This window comes from Tenrec ecaudatus, chromosome 2 (assembly GCF_050624435.1).
Source record: "Tenrec ecaudatus isolate mTenEca1 chromosome 2, mTenEca1.hap1, whole genome shotgun sequence".
Lineage (NCBI taxonomy): Eukaryota > Metazoa > Chordata > Mammalia > Afrosoricida > Tenrecidae > Tenrec > Tenrec ecaudatus.
In genome coordinates this window covers 210,399,383-210,414,349 of record NC_134531.1, presented here as the reverse complement: position 1 = coordinate 210,414,349, position 14,967 = coordinate 210,399,383, and the positions used below count along the sequence as shown (strand labels likewise).

The 14,967-nt window shown below is 46.1% G+C and overlaps 1 protein-coding gene across 4 annotated transcripts; it reads right to left on the bottom strand.

Moving 5' to 3' along the window:
- Positions 1-759: 759 nt before the first annotated feature.
- Positions 760-13,853, bottom strand: U2AF1 (U2 small nuclear RNA auxiliary factor 1). 4 transcript variants are annotated; one of them, XM_075542251.1, is made up of 8 exons: positions 13,697-13,853; positions 9,785-9,872; positions 6,973-7,039; positions 2,742-2,791; positions 2,496-2,594; positions 2,042-2,175; positions 1,864-1,956; positions 760-1,044 (listed from the first exon to the last, which is right to left on the bottom strand). In XM_075542251.1, the coding sequence occupies exons 1-8, from the start codon at positions 13,738-13,740 to the stop codon at positions 897-899; spliced, it is 723 nt and encodes a 240-aa protein (XP_075398366.1). In that variant the 5' UTR covers positions 13,741-13,853; the 3' UTR covers positions 760-896. The 4 variants fall into 4 exon arrangements, with proteins under 4 accessions (XP_075398366.1, XP_075398365.1, XP_075398368.1 ...); XM_075542250.1 differs by lacking the exon at positions 6,973-7,039 and adding an exon at positions 6,089-6,155; XM_075542252.1 differs by lacking the exons at positions 760-1,044; positions 6,973-7,039 and adding exons at positions 1,072-1,732; positions 6,089-6,155.
- Between the last annotated feature and the right edge of the window lie 1,114 nt (positions 13,854-14,967).

Genomic DNA, 14,967 nt, shown 5'->3' with positions numbered 1-14,967 from the left:
CCCCAGGGTCTCCAAGGCCGTGAATCTTTACCAGAGAAGATAGCTCCCATTTCCAATTGATGGGTTCAAACAAGATTAACTGCATCCAGGGCTTGGACTTAGGACCTATGTAAGTTCCTTTTGTATTCCTATCAGCAGACTGCACGTTATTGTTCTCATGGAGTCTGTTGTGACTCATACTGGCCCTCTGTCCGATAGTGAAACGCAGCCCAGTTCTGTGCCATCCTCACAATTGTTAGGTTTGAGCCCCTTATTGTAGCCACTGTGCCAATCCATCTGAGGATCTTCTTCTTCTTCACCCTCAACTTTACCAAGCATGATGTCCCCCCCCAAGAATTAGTCTGTCCTGTTAACATGTTCAAAGCACGCGAGATGAAGTCCCACCATGTTCACTTATAGGGAAGGGTTCTGTCCATAAAATGCATTCATCAACTTTATCACTAAGGACAACAGTAAAGCTTTTTCAGGAAATAAGGGATATGTGGAGAGGGGCTGGCATCCCCAACCCCTGTACTGTTAAAGGGTCAATTGTCCATTTCCCAGATTCACCAAGCCTCCTGAATGGTGACGGTCAAGCTGCTCACTTGAGCCCATCCAGAGGTTAATGAGTGAGTTCCATCCAGGTATTCTATGCTAGTCTATGGAATTGCACTAGAGGAAACCTTCTACAAAGTTGGGACTAAGACAATCAACTTTTTAAATGAGATTATAAATTGCCCTCCGAGTGTTTTATACTTTTCACAAGAAGTCACATCGAGATACTGTATCACTACAAATTTTATTCAGAAACCCATCTTTGTGTTTTTTTTGTTGTTTTTTAAAAAAAATTCCCATTATGAACTGGTTTTGGTCAATCAACTACAACACTTCCTAGCATACGGTAAAAACGGCATGGCTCAGAATCGTCCGGATCTTTCCCGATCTCTCGATCGCCGTCTATCCCGCTCCCTCCCTCCTCCGCCACCACCTCCACCTCCACCGCCACCACGGCCACGGTCTCTGGATCTCGACCGACGCTCCCGGGACCTGGACCGAGATCGATGCCTGCGGACAGAGAGAGACCTGTGGTTTGCACTGGAAGCCAGATGTTAAACACAAAAGCAATCACTGCCCACCACCTGAAAACATGTCATGCCATGTCATGTCAAATTAATGGGGGCGGGCGGGGGCTGCCAATTAAACTAGACGATGCACTGTAAGATGTGTCTCTGTAGCAGAGGACAAAGGGACACCGTAAACTGAACAGGTGTGTTGCACTGTCTGTTCCAGCATCAACGCAATAGATGTATGATGTCAGAGTCACAGGAACACTGAACTTGACACACAGGCCTTAGCCCTTCCCGTGTTGTGTCGACTTCCTAACCTTGAATTCCCCTCAGGACCACAGTGCACTCCTAGGAAGGGATTTAAAACACTCGCCTACACCTTGGCCCATCTCTGCATTCCAGGGCCCCACAGACTGCCTGGAGACACACCCCACCCCTCCATCCCCAACAAAATAGTTACCAAATATCAAACAAAACCCTCAAATGGAAACCTTTTATATTAAAATGACCCCTGACTAACTGGGAGAACAAACACCCCAGACCCCAATACATGAGAACTGTCTCCGTGGTCTCCTCACCCAGTGCCACGGATCCCTTCCCCACTGAACTGTTGTTCTGCTTGGTCCCCCGGTCGGTGTTCTACTTGAGGAGGAGGACGACGGACATCTCTGGATATGTTGAATGCTCTTCAGAAAACGTATGTCAAACAGTAGGTTTCACGCTCAAACCAGTCTTTAGAGCAATACCTAGTCTAAGCTCCACACGCAGCCACTTTCCAAACAAGTGAACTTCATACTGTGTGTGCCCAGATACTCACTTCTTGCGGCGGCGCCCATACAACTCCCGCCGAAGTTCTCTAGAAATGGGCTTCAAGTGCATGAAGTTGCAGAAGCCGCCTCGTGTGCACTCCCTGGGGATGGACAAAAAGCAGGTGGTGAGCACACGGCGAACAGGACACTTCACCGGGAGAGTACAGCTTCCAAGCCCCGACTCACCCCATTTCATACTGGCGACAGCAGGCTTCTCTAAAGTCAGTCACAGGAGAGAGCTCGGCGTGAATCGGCTGCCCGTTAAACCAGCGGTTATTTAAGTCAATCACAGCCTTCTCTGCATCTTCTTCACGGCGAAACTAGAGACAGCACAAACACACATGCCACCCACATTTACATTACAGGACTAACCCAAACACACGCCATGTTACATGGGTAAACAGGTGGCAGGGAAGCTGCTGCTTCACAATCGCATTACTCCATCTCCAACAGATAAAGATCGTGCCAAGTATGACTGTATAGGGAAAGTGAGTCAGAAAGAGAAAAGAGACACTCCTAAGAGTTGTACAAGCCCTGGCCACCACAGTAACGCTCTGGGACACGCTCCCAGAACCAGTGCGGGGCCGTCAGTCACAACTCAGAAGTGCCACCCAGCAGACAGGGCGTCAGTGCTCCTTACCTTGACGTATACATTTCCAACTAGATGGTCTCCGAGATTATCACAGACGTTCATCTCCTCCACCTCACCGTACTTCTCCTCCATCTCTGTGAAAACCTCCTGCGGGGGAGGAACAGTGGCTTAAGGCTTATTAGTCATTAAAGACAAACACGGAACCGAATTGGGTGGGTGGGTGGGGGATATATTTCATTCTTCCCAAACACAGAAGAGAACTAGGTCTATAGTTTCAAATAATCAACAACTTACCTCAAAAAATTCATCATAGTGTTCCTGCATCTCCACATCGCTCACGGCACCTGCAAACGACAGAAACCTTGCTGGTTAGAGCAGGGGGGCAGGAGGAGCGGGAGCTCGTGTGCTACAATTCAAACGGCTACAGCCACACACATCAGAGTAGCTCAAGAGGAAACACAGCACAGGTGCACTCTACCGGAGCACTGAGGACACTGCGTACACACCTAATCAGTAAGTAATATGGAAGAGGGTGACGAGCTTTTAAAATGCCCCGCATCAACAATCTCAGTCCTGGCTATTTAAATAAGCAAATCACAGCAAGTTTTAATCCGCATCAAAGGGCCACATTTTCCAAAAAATTGAGCAAAAGCGCTGACTTTCAAATTGAGAAAAATTGCAAGGAAAACAGCCTTTCTTTTAAAGATGCAGGTCAGAGGCCAAGTGACCACTGATTTGTTCCCGCCTTTATCAGACGGAGTGCAGGCTCAAACAGGCTTTCTCCTAACTAGCTCCTTTCTCCGATGAGCAGCAGCAGAATGCTGTCCACTGCTTCCTGATGCGATTAAAACCCACGCAACCAGACTCAGGAGGACTAAGTACCTGGTACACCATGACAGTACTTTGGATGCCTCTGAGTAAGACAGTAACAATGTTTTGTTGGAGAACTTTTTTATTTTATAGGCCATGATTATTTTCATCAAGTGTCCTCTTCTTCGTAGACCCATACAGAACCAAGACTTGGGGGTGGAATTTGGAAATTCACATCTCTCCCCATTTATCATTCTACCAATTTTACTATCTGACTTCTATTGGGTTTCTTAATGCAAACCACAGGCCTCAGAGTGTGGCCTGTCAGTCCAAGTAAATGGGCTGGGACCCTGCAAAAGACCAGACTGGCTGCCATGCTGGGACCAAGGGCCTGGGTCGTCCGGTAGGCCCACGTGCAAAGCACAGAACCCCTGCACTTCTGTCCTCAGTGAGACTGTGCGGCTTTAAAGTAACTTCCCATCTCTTGAAAAAACAAACCCCCCCCAAAACTTTAAACTCCTTTAAAAGCTGACTACATGCACTAAACAATTACTTTTCCTGCTTAACAGTCAATGGGCACACACTATGCCCAAATTTGAAAGCTATCAATAACCTATTTTTTCCTTCAATATTCTGTTTTCAAATTTTGGAATCAATCAAAACAATTTGAAAGGCAGACACATATGTTAACTAATCAAGTCAAACATTGTAATTTAAATAACTGAGAGGTACCAAATTTACTAAAGAGGAACATCAATATTTAATTGGGATTCATATTTAGATTCAACTCAAGTATATACAGCTTACTTCTTTACACATAAAGAGACAGTAATTTTAGGTCATGGAACCTAGCAGGCTGAAACTTTATCCCAAAGGCTGGTGGTGCTAAATACTGTGGGTTCATCAGTGTAAGCTAATCTTCCTAGAGTATCTGATTTTCATTTACTTTGTTTAAGCTGGACCCCAGAACTTGAATATTTAGTAGTGAATTTTCACTTTTTAGCACAGGCAAAGTAAGAGTACTGCAAATCACAAATAAAGGCAAAGAGAAAACTAACACAAGCACACTATTGTTGATAATACACTTACGGTAAATCCCTAAGTAAAACTATTAAGGGCAAAATTATTTACTACCACTCAATTGTCTACTTTTCAGTTATTTTTTTTTGCCTCAGGGCAAGGTTATTACAGATGCAAACATTTATCTCCAATTAGTGATTTCACTTCTTTAAAAACAGAAGAAAAAAAATCAGGTATTTTAAACCAAGCTGTTACCAAGCAAATCCTGCTGCCATCAACTCTGGGAAAAGAAAGGACTTCTCTACTATCAGGCCAGAAACCCTCGTGGTGCGAGGTTTAGCTAGTGCTTAGCGGCTAGCCGCAAGGTTGGTGGTTCGAACTCCCCTCACATCTTCTTTGGAATGGGAGAAAACCTGAAAGTTTGCCTTGCCCCAGGAAAGATTACAGCCTAGAAAACCAGTTGGGGCAGTTCTGCTCTCTCACACAGTACACTGAGGATCAACATTGACCTGACAGCTCGAACTCACTCTCAGGGTCAGTATTAATGGTGAAAATTCCCTGTTCTCAGCAGGAAAAGTGAGAGAAAAACCCTGCCCCACATGGAACTGTACATGCACCCAGTGTAGGGGCCAGTTGCAGTGGCCAAGGGGACGATCTCACCCCACAGGGGTCACCACACCAGAAACTGAGAGGATCAATTTGGGTACCTTCTAACAGCAACTTCTCTTAATTTCGACTGCTTTTAAACCCAATGGGTAAAATGAGAGACACAGTAACCTTTTGGTTGGGACCCATCGTTTTAAGATCCAACCTGTTCATGTCAATGGATCCACAGATGACTCAATCCCATTGAGCATACAGGGAACAGCTATAAAAATTAAACCGTAAAAAAAAAAAAAAGAGAACCTGATACAAAGGGCTTAAGTGAAGAGCAAATGCTTTGAGAATGATTGGGGCAGGGAATGTGCGGATGTGCTTTATACAAGTGATGTATGTATATGTATGGATTGTGATAAGAGTTGTATGAGCCCCTAATAAAATGTTAAAAAAAATTAAACCGTAGTTTTCTGAGCTCCCCCTGCCCCTGCTAGCAATCCACCCCATTCTCTTAAAACTACCACGCAAGTTAATATCCACACCTAAAATTACTCGATCCCGACACAGGAAGAAATTGGTAAACCCAGTTTAAGATCTATTTCCCCAAGTATACGGTATTTTTCCAAATGCAGTAAACCAAATCCTAAAGTTGTAGTACTAGTTTTGAAAACAACACACAAACTAGTACAATGGTGCTTTGTCAGGGTATAGGGCCAATGCTGTGAAAAATTCATGGGAAAGGGAGGGACTCTCTTTCAGAAATGCTCATAAAGCAAGACTCACAACATGACTTCCAAAGCAGTATCTGAGAAGGGAGAAAAAAAACTGCTAAATCTGAAAAGGTGTTTCAAAAACAACAGATTTCTCCAAGTAAGCGACAATGAGTAACTTTCAGATACTGTTCTGAAGAGGGAATGATACCCAGTATGCACTTCCTCTACAGGGATGGTCAAAATAAAGGCACTGTAGTGCCAGGCTCTAGCTCTGCACAAGGGGCCCCTTTCCCAGTCAGTTTTCCTTTGGAAAGGAAGTGGGCAGAAGTTCAAACGCCAGAGGCTTTCACAGGGGGTGCAAGGGGAGAAAAAAAGGACAAAAAATTCTTGCCACTTTAACAAAACGTGGTCCTTCACACTACAACGCAGACCAGATTGAGTTGACACTGAGCTCTGACACGCAAGCCCAGGGAACCAGGGAAGGAACTTGGATGAACTTACAGCGCAAACCGTCAGCAGACTGGGAAGAGTTTTGAGGGTTACGGTAAATGTTCAAGAGGGCAATGGTCTGAAATACAAAACGCAACAACTTTATATTATGGAAAATTAAATGTAAACACTTCACCGGTTTCCTCTGGCGACAATTTCCGTGGAGGCTCAATGCTGAAAAAAGAGCAAGTTATTTTCTTTGGAAGCAGAGGTGTTTTCTCTTCGTTGTTGGCGACTTGAAGCACCCTAACACTGCACTGTAACAGAGATCTCATGATATGCAAACACTGTATTTTGGTTTCACATCCAGCAGTCCATCTCACCACACAAATCCAAGGATTTGCTGACCACTATGGTGCAACTCTCACATGGGACCGAGGATTTCTGGTGAGCAGAAGGCCCAAGAGGACTGCTTGTGTTGAAGTGAGCAAACATTAAGCAAAATACAGTAATTACATATCATGACATCTCTACTTCCTAGAGAAAAATGATAATGGTGAAAGAAATGGCAGACTTATCGGGCAACTTACCTTTTTGATTCCTAAATAGTCCTAAGATTAAAAAAATTGTACAGAAAGAACTTAATAAGTGCCGGGGATTCAGTCACTGCAATGACTGGCTAAGGATGTGAAAGAGCATCGCCTGGGCGGGCCACCTCCCGGTCTTACAAAGGCCAATCAGAGGAAGAGGCCCGGCCAGTGAACCTGCCCAGAGCAGCCTGTGAATGCGGCCAAGTACCAAGTTCTTGCTGTGAGCACCCAGGAGCTCCACCACCGTGTCCTGTTTGCAATAGCTCTATGTCAGCAGCTCAGAAGCCGACATGGTTTGTCTCAATTAAGAGTGGGCTTTTTAACAGCATTCTCTTAAAAAAAAACTCCTCCAACTGTGGGACTTACAGTGTGAGCCGTCAGCCGTCTGTGCACTGTTTTGGGGATTACGATAGATGTTTTGAATCAAGATGGTCTGCGGGGAAAAAAAAATAAAAAGGGGAATTCTACTGGCTGCTGTGCATATATTAGACAATTGCAAAGAGACAACTTGTTTGCAAATGGCTAAACGTCTGTGTTGTTTTTTTTCCCGCAAGTCAGCCATGTGTCTTTTGAAGAGTTCACCAAAACCATCATATTATGAAAACAGAGCATGAGCAGTGGCTTAGGTCAAGTCAGCCAGCAACCAAGAAGTTAGAATTGTTATTTTAAATAGTCCCACATGGTTAATAGTAAAAGTGCTTTAACACAAGATAAATAATAGAACACTAACATTTTCTTATACTTCAAACCAAGACACTAATAGCTAAAAATCCACATTATAATCATAATCTCCACACAAAAGGGCCTCTTTTTAAACCAAATGCAGTCTGGGATGCAGTCACGGTCTGTGGTCTCTTACAAAATAGCACACCGAGCAGGTCTCTGAACCGCCGACTGGATACCTGAGTGTCTTATTTACACTTTCTTGGTGGGAATCTCTGTTTACATAATACAATAGCTTAAGATATTTGCTCTTTTCCGATCCTTCTTTTAAGAAAAAAAAAATCCTTTTAGCCCTTGTGCTTTAAACTGGATCAGGCAGACTTGAAACCTTATATTGTACCGTTCTTCTTAAAATCAAGTTGTCTGAAAAAACAAACCATGGTTAAGTTAGTAAGCTAATATATTACACAAATCTTAATGTCCAAATCATTGTATGATGCTTAAAAAGAAACCCCCAGGGAATTATGCTAGATGTTTACAAACGACACGAGTAGATATTTATAAACTACTGCATGATTTAGAAAAAGAAATGTTTGTTCCCCCACATTTGAGGACAACCCTTTTCCTAAGTGGTTCATTTTACAAGCCAGTCAGTTCAAGTCCTGGCGGCCCTGTGGAAAGCTCCCCAGGAAAAGGTCAGCTGACGGGAAACTTCCCTGGGAGGCTGGGGGTAAGCAGCACACTTTGACCCACAAAGAACTGATCTCACCCTTAACTTGGGGCCTAGCACCCACCAGGCCCACCACTCCCCCGAGTCTCAAGTACTGCACACCTTATTCACTCAGGCAATGTTTAACTCGAGTCACCTGAGGGTGACATGCGAATGAAAAGCTCCAAGAGCCAGATTATTTATTCAAAGGTAGAATGAATATATTTAGGTCTAATTCAAATAACTAGGCAGTGGCATTCAATGATAGGAACTTCTCGTAAAATTACAATTACCTAAAACCAAGCAAACCTCATGAGCACATCAAAGTAAGAAGCTGAGGTTGATTCATATATGCTCAATGAATGACCCCTCACTGTGACTAGAGCACGTCACTTAATTGCATGTTTACAGAAACGCAGTGCTCATGGCTACCTTAAAGAAAATGTTTACAACACGGGTCAGCTTCTCTTGCCAACATGCAGAGTGGAAACAGGTGAGGCGCTTGATTATGCCCTAATACGTGGGCATGGCTGTAGTTGGGGCAACTGGTTTTATAAATCAAGTACTACTTGATACTTTTACAAGTGCCATCAGCAGAAAATTTAAATGAAAGCAAGCGCTCTAATATTCTGAAACACATACACAGATACAGTAAGAGCTATTGACAAAAATCTTGCTATAAGAACTATTTATCACGAATAAGGGATCACCGCCCTATCCTGTCTGAAAGAACAACATGGTCTTGGGAGGTTTGCCATGGACCTTACTAATGTCCTTCCTTCCAGCTCACTTCTACTCGCCAGCGGGTCTTTCTAAATACTGACAAGAAAACAGAAATATCTATTCTGGTAGAAGGATAAAATAGGGAAGCTGAAAGAAGTGTGCCAGAGGTAGAATTTCGTAGCTTTCATGGGCTTCAGATAGCAGACACCTGTTTAGAGGTGGTGCAGACCTTAGGGTGGGCTAGAAGGTGCTTAACTGCCCTCACTTTGGGTACTTAAGTACAGCTTTCCAAAATCCTAATGTTCTATGAACCTTCGGAACCTCCTGCTATTAGAGGCACTTTCTGTTTAATACATGATCACAAGGCAACGGAAATTTCTGCCTTTGCTTTGAACAATCAAAAGTAAAACCATTCAAACTTACAAAGTTTGACTGAGCTCACAGCAGGTAACAGTCATCTTTCAGTGATCTGAAGAGATCTGTTATGAGTTTTGAGTAATGATCATCATTAAAGGTGAGCTTCATTTTTAAGGTCTTTGTGGCAGGGAATGTAACTTGATGGTTTCCTCAGCTGGGGATGGGGGGGTCTAATTAAGAGAGGAACACATCACATCCAGGATGCTAACAAGACCCAAGGACACAGTGGTACCCTGCTGAGAGCAAATAGTCCGCTGGCAACCACTAGCTCCTGGGAAAGAGCCCGAGGAAACCCAGACTGGCAGAGCCCTCCTCTAGAGCCCAGCTACTAAGAAGGGGCAAAGGGAAAAGCCAAAGCAGCCAAAATGTGTCAATGCAGTTAAAACGGTGCCAGCTAAAGCAGAACTTCTTTTGACAGCTTCTGTCCCAATTGTGAAGGGAAGGATGCCCTTACACCCTCCAGAGGGAGCTTTGGGTGGGGGTGAAGGGGCACTCATGTGCTCCACTTGGAACAAAAGGAACCACTCCCTGATGCCCTCAATGGAAACCAACAACAACCAGGGACACTTTGCTGAATATATGGAAATCACTAACTACCTCAGAAAAGGGCACACAGTTCTGATACTTGACATAAAAACAGAAAGAAAAGAGGAAAAACAAACAAACCTGGCTAAAGGTTGGTTTATTGTGCAATCGAGAGCATCTGTCTCCATGACGACATGCTCCAATTTTGAAATAAAATGAACAGTTGACTCTGTAAGGGAAAATAAGAGTGGATTATTTTGCTGAGTAAATACAAATGCAGATGGAAATGCCAACATAATATATACTACTTTAACCTGACAAAAACATAAGCACACAATTTAATGTCAATTTCCCCTTCAATAAAAAAGCACTCTTCCAATAACTCATAACCTTCCTCATTGAAACCTCCCCACTTAAACTTTTTCGCTCTGTTCTATTTCCCTTAAATGGAATATAAAGTTAGTCTAAAATGAAATTTAACCCAAGATGTAGTGCTCTCTTGGAGGATGCCAGCACATGGAGTGAGGTGCCAAGAGCCTGACCGTACCCTCAGCGCCTGGGTGTGCGTGGGTCCAGCCCCCAGCGCTGGGGCGCTGACACCACCTGCGGAGGAGAGAACTGCCCAGGCAGCACCGGTTCCAAGAGTGAGGAATAATGGACGTGTGCTTCACACACAGTCCCCATTAAACACCGGCAGCTAAAGACAACATAACACTTGTGTCAGATCAGTACGAAATCTGAAATAACGAACTCTCCTGATACCCGAGGAACTTCACTGCCCGGGATAAGCCCAAACCCATAGCCAGCAGGCGATTCTGCACTGCCGCCCAGGGCTGCTGGGCTCTTCATGCAAGGAAACAGCTGGTCAGCTGCTTTCACCTGAAGAGCAGCTGGTGGGCGCAAGCTGCCTACCTTCTGATTATCAGCAGAGCACCTGCACCACCAGCGCTCCTTCAGAACAGCTTCTTCCCCTATTAAGTTTCCCTGACCGGTCAACTACCCATCAAGCGACCAACACCAGCTGAGTTAGCAGATCTGGTGCACAGGAAACCTTTTAAGAGGTGCCCTATTCAAAATGAAACACGGGAACTGGGAAGGCTACCCTGCAGTTTCAGTCCTGAAGATAATGCCATAATTAGGTAATCCCGAGTTTAAGTTAAAACAAAGTCATGCCACTGAAATGATTCCAATTCAGTGACTAGAGCAGTTCTCAACCTGTGGGTCACGATCCTTTCACAAGGGGCACCTGTGAACTTTATGGGAACAGACTTTTTCCCAGGAGCATCTATCTGGTTGGTTTGAACCACTGACCTAGAGATTAACTCAGTGCCACCAAAACCAAAAAACCCATTCCACTGCCTTCAAGTTGATGCCAACGCATAGCGACCCTAAAGGGCAGGGTAGAAACCTTGTGGGCTTCCAAGACTGTAACTGTTTACAGGTACAGGCAGATGAGAGGCTGGTGTTTCTGAACTGCTTACCTGAGTAAGCAGTCCAACACCATCAGGGCAACTCCTCTTAACTGCCAGAGTATGGCGATTCTACATAGCAACCTTGTCGGACAGTGCGGAACTGCCCTCGTTACTTTCTGAGTCCCTTCACAAGAGCAGAGAAGCCTCAATCGTCCTTCCTTGCAGCGTGTGGCTGGTCTTGCCGTTAGCACGACATGGAACTGTTAGGCCACCAGTGCTGCTTTATTATTCGGTAGTCACAAAGATGAGAAAACCCCAATTTATCAGGAAATAAAACGATTACTACACTTATTTGTAAATGTATCTTACAGGTCTGACGTTAGGTCACCTAACTGGATTAGCAGCAATATTGTACCTTTCAGGAGCCACTTCCTCATTTTGGTAGAGACCTACATTTTACTTGCACCTTAAATAGAAAAAATTGAACAGGCACTTTATTTTCCTTTTTAGTAGTTTATTCTGTTTCGTGGCAGCTAAAACTCCAGTGTCTCCTTGAAATGAGAAGGAGAATCAACTTTTCTGAATATTTCGTTTTGTGTCTAATCTGAACATTAAAATGCTATATTTTTGGTTGTAATTTATTATGATAAAATATCCTGGGGAGCACTAGAACTGATTGTGATTACACAACTCATTTTAAAGGCAATTTAACCATGGGGAGAAGATGAGGTTCTAAAATGGATTGTGGTAATGATTGTACAAATCTTCTTGATATGACTCAACGATTGAACTGAGTTGTATGATATGTGGATTAGGTGCCAATAAAAATGTAAAATATAATAGAAGACCAGCATTTGCCTGAATTAAAAACATGGCCTTTATAATATGGGGAATGTGATTACCCATAGCAGGGCTCCTTAAACATTTGCCACCACAACAATGGCCATTTTGCAACACGGGCAGATTTGCTACCTCTGCGCAACGCAGACTCATTCCAAGCTCAAATCTGAATTTCTGGACCTGCGGGTTCAGAACCTTTTACTGTTGCCACATTTTCCAGACCCTCACATTCAGTTACACAGTTTATTAAGTCTTGAATAAAAACTTATTGGGACAAACTCATAAAAACACAAAAGAAGCCACTTGCAGGGCTCTGAAAAAAGTAAGAAACAAAGCACAAATATAAACTAAAGGATGAAATCAGGATGCCCCACCCTGATGGAGAACCTCTTGTTCCAGCAAAACTGGCCTCTCAAACACGTGGGCAAGTTGGAAGGAAAACTCCCAAGCTACCTCCTGTGGCTTCAAAGGCTTATTTTCAGGATATTTCCTTGAACCCCTCCATGAGTTCCCTAAGGCGACAACCATATCTCACCCCTCTTTGAGTGCTCTGAAGTTGCCTGTAGAGGACACGCAAGTGTTTCAGGAGTGTCGACTTTGGCTAGGCGTTGCTAGAAACTGTATAAGCCCTTCCCAACACCACAGAGGTGATCCTATCATGTGTAAAAATCGACATTTCCCAAGACAGACCATCTGGAAACAGAAATAATTTAAGCAATATATATTTTTAAGAGCATTGTCAATGATTAAGTGTATGTACCTAAGGCTTCTAGAACTCTGAAGTATCCCAAGACTTAACTAAGCAAGATTGCTTAGTTTAGGCTTTAAAAGTAAAAAAAAAATTAAATTACCTGCCGATATTCCCTTTAGTCTAAATTTCATCCAGAGTGGAAATTCTTAAGTGCCAACGTGGCAATCAAAAATTAAACAAACGAGAGATGAGATGTTACTTTTAGCCACCATAAGTGATTAAAAGATGCGTGCACACACCTCCCCCCCCCAACCCACCTTCTTACTTATATTGGAACTGTACCTTCAAGTGTTTTAAAAGCATTGTCCTTCTAGGTTAGATGGCTAACCAGAGATACTTCCAATGACTCAAAAAGAAAAATAAAGCCAAATATTCACCAGAGGCTCGATCATCGCCTTAAAAGGACACGAGTTGGATAAAACCCCAATGTCTTGGGTTCTAAATAATTTAGCGAATGAATAGCGTCGAAGTTTGTCCACTGCGACATGACAAACTGAAAGTTGGGGAAAACGTGTTAACGTTTAAGAGGCTCAGATCCTTCAAGGGTAAGTTCAGCACAACTCGAAGCGGCCTCGGAGGCTTGCGAGTACACAGGCCCGGGTCGCCGAAAAGACTGCGAAGCCACCGGGCAACTAGAAGACGGGAGAGGCCGAGCTGGGGTCGAAAGAGCGCTGCGACCCAGGAGCAGCCTCCACGCCGCCCAATCCGACCCAGCCGCACCGCGAGCACCCAGTGCCGGCCACGCCGCCTAGAGCGCGGAAAGGGGCCACGCGGGACGCTGGCACATGGGCCTCGCCTCCCACTCTGGCGCGTTCCATTCAGCCGCCCGAGCGGCCCAACCCCGCGGCGACTGCCTGAAAAGTGCGCGCTGGGCCGGAAAGGCCGCCGCGCCTTCCCGCCGCCCGCTCCCCTCCCCCCACCGGCCGCGCCGCCGGGGCCCCAGCCGCCACCTCCCGCGGCCTCCCCTCAGCCTACTCGGGCGCGGCCCCCACGCGCTGGCGGGCTCCCCTGCCCGCGCCTCGCCAGCCCCTCGGCCCCCGCCGCTCTTACTTGTCTTTCTCAGTCCCGAAAATGGAGGCCAAGTACTCCGCCATTTCCCACCCGCCGCAGACACGGCTGCCGACGCCGCCGACACGGCCCGACACTCGTACGGCACGTCACCCGAACGCGACGACGCTCTCCCCGCCTCCTATGGCATGGCGCAGCCACCCGATTGGGTCGTGGAGCCTCCGCGTGGGCGGGACTTGGTGCGCGTGGGCGGGACTTGGTGCGCGTAGGCGGGACTGGCGCGCGCAGGCCCCGCTCCCAGCTCCGGGCGCTTGTGCGCCCCCTACCGGCCTTCTTCTGGCCGCTCTACTGCGCTTCGTTGTTCGCTCGGGGCCCGCGCTCCTGGGTCGTCCCCCAGCCAGGAAGTCCCCGCATGGGGATGGGTGGGTGAAGCCAGGACGCCGACGGCGCACAATTAAAGTCGTAGGGATGAAGCGGGGTCGCCTGTACCCAGAGGAAGCGGGGCCCGCGTCGGGCGGTGCCCTGCAGAGCGGACGAGGAGATGCTCGCAAGCGAAGTCTCCCCCCCCCCTCCCCCCCGTCCCTTTCGTGGCGTGGCGTTCCTCCCCGACCCCCCCGCTCAATCGAACTGTTCTTTCCTTTTAAAAGACCTTTTCCCCACACGCCCACCTCTGCAGAGTTAGATCCAGGGGCACCCGTGCGTGTTGTTCCCCTTCCCACTCAGGAGGGTTTACTTACCCAAGGTTTCATCACCAGAGGTCAAGTGAGTGGTCATTTATGGCGTGCTTCCGGAAGACCTACGCCAGTGTGTCCCTGAGTTTGTTGAGTCCCTTAGGTGAAAACATACTATGACTTGTCCCTGTGGATGAGGGGGACGACTCTTCCGGGACAGTGGGATTAGCAGGCTGTGGGGTCAGGCAAAAGGTCAGGCTCGGGATTATTAAGTAAGGGTTGTCAGACTAGCACTAATCCTAATACATAATCTGAGTGTTAACGGAGGCCACAGAGGCTAGGGGCTGGATGTGGAAGTGGAGACGAGGGTGGGTCATTTCTCCTCCAAGGTCAGAGGGAGACACAGGGCAAAGGAAGAGAAACTGCCTTTGGAAAGCACATGTTAGGACGTGGTGCTGAAGAAGGCAAAGGAAGAACCTTTGAAGAAGAAGAAGGCAGAGGGTCCAGGGAGGAGGAGTCTGAACGGAAGGGGAACCCGCCTTGCCCCTCATACTGCAGGATTAGCGTTTAACCAATGTTTCACTCGTAACAACCCTCATTCTCTCAACAATACAAAAGGCAACTGTATACATGGTCTCCTTC